Source organism: Sceloporus occidentalis, unplaced genomic scaffold, assembly GCF_023333645.1.
Source record: "Sceloporus occidentalis isolate IW3139 unplaced genomic scaffold, rSceOcc1.0.p SCAF_44, whole genome shotgun sequence".
Lineage (NCBI taxonomy): Eukaryota > Metazoa > Chordata > Lepidosauria > Squamata > Phrynosomatidae > Sceloporus > Sceloporus occidentalis.
In genome coordinates, this window is record NW_028317024.1 from 361,775 (window position 1) to 371,144 (window position 9,370).

General features: G+C 40.3%; 1 protein-coding gene across 2 annotated transcripts; it reads left to right on the plus strand.

Annotated features, from left to right (window-relative positions):
- Positions 1 to 434: 434 nt before the first annotated feature.
- On the plus strand, positions 435 to 6,883 carry LOC149289556 (RNA-binding protein 24). 2 transcript variants are annotated; one of them, XM_089490384.1, is made up of 4 exons: positions 435 to 692; positions 2,222 to 2,345; positions 3,322 to 3,376; positions 6,547 to 6,883. In XM_089490384.1, the coding sequence occupies exons 2-4, from the start codon at positions 2,228 to 2,230 to the stop codon at positions 6,881 to 6,883; spliced, it is 510 nt and encodes a 169-aa protein (XP_089346510.1). In that variant the 5' UTR covers positions 435 to 692; positions 2,222 to 2,227. The 2 variants fall into 2 exon arrangements, with proteins under 2 accessions (XP_089346510.1, XP_089346511.1); XM_089490385.1 differs by having other exon boundaries at positions 435 to 602.
- The last annotated feature ends 2,487 nt before the right edge of the window (positions 6,884 to 9,370 follow it).

Here is a 9,370-nt window from a genome sequence, read left to right on the forward strand (position 1 = left end):
CAACCAAAAGGCGGGACCTGCCCACCCTACGGGGAGGAGCCTCAAACCCCGCCCACAGACCGACCGGCTGCTCTTAATGCAAAGACAACAGGGAGAGCGGCAGTCCGTGTGCGGCGTTGGGGCAGGCGGCACTATCCTCCATCTCATTGGCTAGCAGCGCTATACAGGACTGCAGGACGCTTTGCTAGCCCGTCCATCTACCTCAGCCAGTTAATAGGCAGACACTTTGTTTTTCCACAAGTCGCCCCCTTTCTAGTTTTCCTGGCGCGGAAAAGGGAATCGCTACTTTGTATCCGGCTGGGCGCTGCTCTCTCCCCCCGCTGTGAGTGGCTGTTTTGCATGTTTTTGTTTGCTCACGGAAGGGCAGAGGAGTGCGGGGTGCGCAGAAGGAAGCAAGAAGGCACTTGACTCAGGAAGGAGAGGACTCTCCCAAGATGCACACCACCCAGAAGGACACCACCTACACCAAGATTTTCGTCGGGGGGCTGCCCTATCACACCACGGACTCCAGCCTCAGAAAGTACTTTGAGGTGTTTGGGGACATAGAGGAGGCTGTGGTCATCACGGACAGACAGACCGGCAAGTCCAGAGGATATGGCTTTGTAAGTCGTTACGTTGTATCGCTGTATTGTTAGTGCTTGGTTGCCATAGACGGCTATGGGTTTTCGGATACATTTGTCTAATAACCCTTCGCGTGCCTGCATGGGAGTTGGCACTCTGTATAGCCCCCGCTCCCCTAGAATTCTAAAAGTTAGGACTCTAACGTAGGACTGTTTCTGTTACTGCAAAGGAGGCCACCCGCCCTCCGCAAACTAACAAACAAGAGCCTCTGTGTTACGAGGAGGTGCGGATCTGCGCGCAGAGGGTAATTCCAATTGCCCCATACACTCGCACACAGAGGGTAAATCTGTATCCTCTGCCCCATGGATGACCCCTTATGGGCTTCCAAAAAGAACTGTGTGCCCGTTCTTATTAACCTGTTCACTGCCTTTCCGTTTGTGAGCATGTATACGCTTAAAATCGTCAAACTAGTTCTCATGTAATGTTCTGCCGCCTCAGCTACAGACTGTATCTGTGATCAAGTCTCTGGCACTGAAATGGTAAAGGTGGCAGCGCTCCCCGGTTAACAGGTGTGAGATCAGTGCAGGGGTTAACCTGACACAGCCGGCGTGTGTTGTTTTTGCGTTCGCATGGACACCGGCCGCGCATTCGGTCATGTGAGAGCAGTGGGTCTCTGATCATGTCAGGTAGGGAGTTGTGCCGCATGAGGTGGGGTTGGCAGGTGGATGAGCTGAGAACAGCCCCGGGTCAAACGGAAACTACTTGTGGATATGGAAAGCAGCCCAGTGTGCGCTCCCCACCCCCTCCCCCTCCACCTACATCCCGGTGACTGTAATCATCTGCGGCTGGGAAGCACCTGTCCTCACCCCCCTCCAGTGCTGTCTGCACCGGCCAGCATTACACGAGCCTACCTGGATTCCAACCCCAGCCATAGATCGCACAGGGGGCTTCTCTCCGCAGTCTATTCACTAAAGGGAGAGCCTGCAGTAGAGTACACCCTTCATTGCAGGGTTCTGCATTATGTGTAACTTAATAGGCGGGGATACTTTGGAGACGTCTCACTGACTTTACTGTACATTATACAGGGGCCCTTATTGACATATTGTGAAATCAACGAGCTGAAACCACTACTCTCTATTTCATAGCTAAGAACGTAGGGATGAGTTAATTGTCAGTGCTTCTCTGTGACTGCTAGATACATGTACAACATATAGGTTGCTTTTTAACCCTTTCACTCGCACAGATCACATTTGTCAGTTAGTTCCCTTGTGATAGGTGCGGGCACAAAATACAGTATCAAGTTAAACATCTTGTATAGTGCTATGCATTGGGCCCCATACTCTGGATGACACATCATCTTCACATCCAAGTGCAGAAACTGTGTTCTGTTCAGACTGTAAGCCTAAAACTGCCAGGGTGCTTGAAAGGCCATTTTTATTGCATGACTAAGCTCGACAAAGTGTCATTTTGCAAAATTCCAGATAAAATAAATATGTTCATTTTAGAGGGAGATGGAGTGTCCAACAGCACACGGCGTTCTTTGAAGTTCTGACATGTGGTGTTCCCATGTAATGAGTTCTGTTTTTTTCTGCATTGTACACTGATTACCTTATAACGTGTATGGAACTAAAATGACTCGAAAATGCCTGTTCTCTTCTAGGTCACCATGGCTGACAGAGCTGCTGCTGAGAGGGCTTGTAAAGACCCGAATCCTATTATTGATGGGAGGAAAGCCAATGTGAATCTTGCTTACCTGGGAGCAAAGCCACGAATAATGCAGCCAGGTAGGTACCTTTGGGCTGTCCTCTGATTATAAATCTCTGTTGGCTATTTATTTGGATGGCTGTTTTTGGTTACAGTAATTCTAAGGTAGGCGCACTCTGTTCTCCAGCTTTTGGACAACAGAAACAAATATGACATCAGTGATGCATGTCTGTCTTAATTTCTTCTATTTTGAGCACATGGATTCATGGCTTATGCATTCTATGCTCGCTTATCCTTTTATATAAAATTTTATTTCGCTGCTGTGTACAACTTATTACATGCCATTCATTAAGTGTCTTGGTGATGATCAATTGATACTGAAATAGTTGCATATCGTGCTTCTTATTGCTAAGGGTGGTATATAAAATGTATCTTAGTGTAGCACTATCTTGGATACCAGTATGAAAAGCTATTGTTTGTTGACTAATACCCAATTAAAAGGAAACTTGGAACACTCCAACTCCCTGATAGTACCATGTGCTAGGAGGGCTAATCCCGTCTGGCTTTCCTGCATGAAGTGCTTGGATGGCCAGATGTCTTGAGATTGCCCTCACTGAAGCATGTCTTATACAGGGCCAGCTTATCCCTCTTGAGGAGACACTTGCCAGGGCTGGCCCTTCATAGTGCATGGTGAAGTTGAAGTCACTACTGTCTTGCTCTTTTGTGAATAAACCCCTTTGCTTTATTATCTTTCATATAGCACCAACAATTTACGCAGCGCATAATTTAAAGATGGCATATGCATGTCTTACTCGGTGTCCTCAACTGTTGTAGCTTTTCCATAGTCTTGCGTTAAGCACCCTGCCGCTTCCATCAGCTAATGTGCTGCCAACCTTCCCCTTGTAAGATCATCGTAGACTTGTAACTTTTGAGGCCAAAAATATAAAAGGGCAAAACTTACCTATCAATATCTGCAGCTTACAAATACTTAGATTGGTAGCCAAGTGTCATGGAAACGTGTGCCATAAATCTTATTTAAATCTTGTTTGTCTATAGGTTTTGCATTTGGAGTACAGCAGATTCACCCAGCACTTATACAAAGGCCTTTTGGGTAAGTATTTTAAACTGAGTTCATCTGGTGCTTTAACAAACGCTTTATTTTATTTAATATACCCTTTCAAGTTGTCACATTGGCCAAATCTCCATTATTAAAACTGTATGTATGTTTCAATATTTATGCAGAAAGCTTTTGATTCAAATGGTTACTTTGATTTTATTTTCTTCCCTTGTTTCCTGATAGTTCTCATAATACCCACTTTTATCTTTCAGGTAATTTTTTTTTTTTCTCTTTTTTTATCCTTTCTCATTTTACAAAAAAACTCCACTAGCCCTTTAACATACAAAGGGGTTTGCAGTATTTCTTGACACCGAATGGATCTGGCAGATAACAAACTCACAATATGGGGTTTATAAACCTAAACTATGAAGTTGATCTATTAACCATACACTTACTGCTTATTAGTGGCACTATACTCTTAGGAAATAAAGTGAAAAAATCTGGGACGTATATAATAGTTTCTCTTTCCAAACACTCAATGTCTATGTGGACAGACATTTGTGGAGGACATGGCGCACCCCCTACCATTTCTAGTGTGACTCAATGTTATCTCTTTCTAATCTGACAGGGGTCGTATACAGTTAAGATAACTGGTGACAAGGATTTGATGATAAGAGATGGAATAGTTCTGTTTGGAATTAAACTGTGTTACCAGTAGAAAACAAGATAAATGGTGATTAAAGATGCATGTATGTTGGGTTTTTCCTTGTTACATTTCTAGCTCCTAGACCTGTGTGCCCTTTTTATTACAGTAATGAAGTGGTTTTTAATAGCCAAACTGTGTGGTTTTTTTGTTGTTGATGACCCATAGTGAAACTTGTGATGTGGCTTTGGGGCTGGGAGGGAGCCTTGACTTTTGTGTTTTATCTGAGGAGTGTTGAGCTAAGGGCCTCTTATACATATATTTGGTCCTTGCTTTTAAGTTTATAGCTTTTTATCTTAACAGTGTTTTCTTAGTGATATAACTTGGTGTGCCAGTTTTGGAGTTTATTTTTATTTTTTTCATTCGGCTTGCATGTTCCACATGTTTCCAATCTTTTGTTTTAATTAACAACTTCTATATCCAGGCTTCCTAATTCCTATTCTGTGTTTGTTTTTTGCTTTGCTTTTATTTATTCATTTCCAATACAGAAGAACCAAATCTTAAATTACCGTTAATAGATATATATTTTTTGGTGTGTACAATTGCATTTATAGTACCAGTTAAATAACTGCATGTAATGTTTAAAACAAAACACAGGGCACGTGCTGGCTAATGTAACTCCCCATTACAGAAAAAAAGCCTACAGTGCTAAATGCCATGCTTTTTAAAACTGTGATCTACTTCAGTGTTGCAATACGAGCTGCTTGAAAGACCTAAAATATACAGTTTAGAAGCTCCTGACTGTAGGCGGTGAAATGTTGTGAAATAGTAATGTCAGGCTATACACCTGCACTCTTTTCTTACTGTCCCAGATTTATGCTTTTTCTACATGCCAATAACTAGCCATCAAATCGGACATGGGACACGTTTTTTTGTTTTTTGTTTTGAGTTGAAAGTGTAGCTCTAAAACAAAGAAAACCTTAACTTTTTTCTAATTGTGAAATGGACAGAGTACATGTTTCTACCACTTTGCTTTCCTCGGTATCAACTGTTCTGGGTTCCTGCTTTTTAGGTTGCTATATTTGTATGGAACATAAATAGTTTATCTAGGTTACACGCTTGCCCTTTATGATAGATTGTGATTCACATTGGCCATATAAAGACATTTAACACTCCAAACCCCTTCTCGTATGTCAGGTCAAAAATAGCACGCATGCAGCTTACCTTGTCAATCACGATGACTGGGACATGTGTTTGAAGGAGCCTGTTAAGGGATCGCAAAGCTCATAGTTTGCGGTTCCAGAAAGGGTGTCTCTGTAATCTGCCTTTTGGTTCTGAATGATTTCCTGTCTTCTAGATTTTTACTGGGAATAGGGTCATGTTATATTAGGCAGTTCATGGCAATATAGCCTTTGTATTTTTTATTTTTTTTGTATCCCTCTGCTCTTCCTTTCCTTAAGTTTAACTCTAGTGATTTATATCTGAAAGTCTATGGCTACTAACGTTTCACCAATCCCAAGGATAAAAGTGACTCTTTGGTTATCTTGCTTTCACAATGTATTAACTGTAAAGATTGACTGCAATCTGAAATGTTATATAAAAAATGTACAAATTATCTTTAAAATAAGACGGCATTGTTCATTCAGGCGATAGTACAAGGCAGACTACAGGCTTGAGCAGTCCATCATTCTTCCGATATTGGCCTCTCAAGGGCCAATGTGTATCGAGAATTTTCGAGTTAAAGCTTTAAAAAGCCAACGCCACTGTTTTTTAATGGCAGTGTCTGATGCACTGAACTACATAGGTATTTCTGTCTAACTCTAGGTTTCTTTAAATTTCCTCATACTCCTTTTACATGTTTGGCTGAGAAGTAAACCTGCTGAATCGAGGCTGGAAGTTTAGTTGACTGGTATTTAAAACCATTTGACCTTTTTCTTTGCCCTTGTAATTGTGTGATGCACACACTGAGACCTAATGCTATGGAGTGGCATAGCATCTGTTAAGCTTCAACACTACAGCCTTATTAAGTGTTTTGCACTGTTTTGAATGTGTGACTCTGCTGTGCCTTCCACCACTTAAGTTTTATTTTTTGTTGCCGCCTGCATTTGTATTTTTTTTATTTTAAGGGTGACTAAGGTTGCAGAGATTAATGTGTGCTGAGTCTCTAGAGTAATTTGGTAGGGTTGCCACGATATGTAAGTAATGTATTTGATCTATGATGGGATTAGTTTGGAAAATTCCTTCATTATGCATAAATGACCTTTTTAACTGGGGCATCGTACAAAAAGCATAGATTTTAAGTTTAATTGGTTTTCACTTTTTTTTTTTTTTTTGCATGCCATTTATATAAATAAACCATAGCTTTTTGTGAAAATTAATTCTTTTATTTTATTGGTATAGCTTTGATTTGTTATTGACATACTGAACAGCCCCCTCACTTTCTATAAGGTTTGTAATAGTCTTGCTATTGTGGCAACCCTATGCACATAACCACTAAATAGACTTGATTGTTCGACAGATTCTTTGACAAAGGGTCGATTTGATTTTCTACTCACTTACTATATTTTCTTTCCTCCCACAGGATTCCTGCACATTATGTCTATCCCCATGCATTTGTGCAACCAGGAGTTGTGATCCCACATGTTCAACCAGCTGCTGCCACCACCTCCACAAGCCCATACATTGACTACACCGGTGCCGCCTACGCACAGTACTCTGCTGCTGCTGCCGCTGCAGCTGCCTACGATCAGTACCCATATGCAGCCTCTCCAGCTGCTACCGGATATGTTACTGCCGCAGGCTATGGCTATGCAGTTCAGCAACCACTCACTGCTGCAGCACCAGGAACCGCTGCTGCAGCAGCTGCAGCTTTTGGTCAATACCAGCCACAGCAGCTGCAGGCTGACCGCATGCAGTAGCACTTAGACTTTTGAGGAAATGATCAAGTATCTATATATAATTTCTTTTCCTTTGTTTTCAGCCTTCCAATTTCAGTAGGCGAGACCATGTCAATTTAGGCTAAACAGCTTTAAGGAAAAAAATTTGTGAAGATGACAAACCGCTATTCCAGCTTATCTAGTATACATCAGAGTATTGTTAGAAAGGCGTGTTTCAGGCATTTATGAAGGAACTAATATATGGTTTGCTGTCCTGAAAAGTATCAGAAGTGATAAACTATACAATCATTTTTACATCAGGGAAAGAAACTGCCTTTTACTTGTTGGGGTGGGAGGGAGGGAATACACTTTTTCTTTTTTTCTTATTTTTCTGTACTATATTTTATGAAACGTCTAAACCAGGGTAACTGGTCAGCGATATGTAGCCTATACGAAGTAAAACCTTCAAAGCACAGATTGTCATGTCTTCTCACCGTGACATTTACTATTGCTTTTTCTCCTGAGTTGGTGAGAAACATGTTAACATTGCAATATTGGAGGCCCATGACCTGCTGGTCACATGATGGGCAGGCACCAAAGTTATTTTCTCATCTGTCCTCTAGATGAGTAGAACTATGGAGCAAGTGATGTGGAATTAACGGGTGCAACAGCTGTACAGACAATCAATAACACAGACCGTTCTGGAAAGAACACATCACTTGTGCTTATTTGATGAGCTTGTCACATTCTAATCCCTTTCCTCATCCTGTTTCGCTTTTGGGAAACTTTATTTGCTGGTGTCAGCAATTCTGATTCTGAAATAGGATCAGCCCCTTACTACAACAGCCTTCTATTTTATTATACCTATTCATAGCTTGTGAATAACCACAAGAAGAAGCTTGCTAAGGTTAACCCTTCAAGAACACAAACCGTTCCTATATTTTGGGTCTTCCTTTCTACAGCTTTGGAGCACCCCTCCCTTTTTTTTCCTTTTTCTTTCTCCACTATTTCAAAGTATTTAAATAAAAGTATTTATCAAAGTATACAGTACAACTTTTCAGTTGCAGTTCTTCAGGGGTTAATTGGTCTGTACTGTGCCTTAACTGTAAAGTTACTGAAAAGACTTATTTATTTTGAAAGTTTTACTGCAGTGCGCTCTAAAGAAAGGGAACTTTAGATGCGACACCTTATGTATTCATCTCATGTTATAAATTATTTAAATAAGTTTAGATGTAGTAAATTAAATAGCAACCTATTGAACTAAAATGTTGACTTGGATTTATTTAAATTGTGTACATGCACTGTATGATATCCCTACCTTAACATTTAGGATTTTACATGAGCAGTAGACTTCATGCCATGGCATTTTTCTAATGAAGACCTCCTAAAGCAGTATATACTATACATTTCATTTGTACGTAGAGTAAATTCTATTTTTTTTTTTCTTTTTATTAGAAAAAGTGCTGCTTTATACAATGACTTGTTAAACTGCAATACTTGGCAATTTTTATTCTTGACTTAAAATTTGAATATTTTACACTGTAATGGGTTTTTATACTTGAACAATTTCATACAAGGGAAGATAAGACGAACATTTTTATGGACGTATGTCTGTCACTGGATTTATTTTAAGTATTCTGAATACTAGCCAGTGTTATGTAACTGTAGACAAGAATTCTCCATGCCTATTATTTATTCATTATATATTGCTTTATAACGGTTAAGATCTATTCATTTCACTTGTATTAAAATAATAATAATAAAATATCCTTTTTGGTTGCAGCTTGTTTCTTGTTGCCGTCTAATTTGAATGTCCTATTTAGTAATATACCGTTAAGAGACATATAAAACACATATTGCGGTTTAACTGCAGGACCAGGGCCATAGCATATAATAACTGGGGCTGGTATGCCTGGAGAGCTATGTACTTAAGGTTTATGGGGCCTGTATTTATGTTTGGATGAAATGTACATATCCTTTGTGTATGTAGTTTTATTTGTAATTCAGACAGATTCCCATATCATGTACAGTAAATGAATAGTGTTCCCCCCCCCCCCCCCCAAAGACTTCCAATAAGGCCATGAGCGTGACAGGAGCCAGCTAATAAGATTTTCACTTCCAGGGATGGGCACATTTACCTTATGTGACCATTGACACCAGTTGCTTTTCTGAAGGACCAAGACAAATACTTTACCAATTATTTTTGAAAGTTGAAGGCTGGCAGTGTCTCGCTATTGTATCTAGCTCTTCGGCAACTTCCATGAAGTACAAAGCCCGTTTTCATAATATATCTCCTTATACAATCCATGAAATTCCTCATGTCTGCTTCTTCATTGTAGTTTGTCTCCTCCTTAAAGCCTACAGGAGCGTTTCCCTTTATTGCTGTGATCTGATACTTTGTTACTTTTAAGTGTATTTATAGTAAGGTAGAGCTGAAATGAGCTATGTGACCTATTTGGTAATTGTTTGAGAAATGCATGAGCAAGAAGAATTGTATTGACACAATTTAATGTTTAAACACTTTTCCTA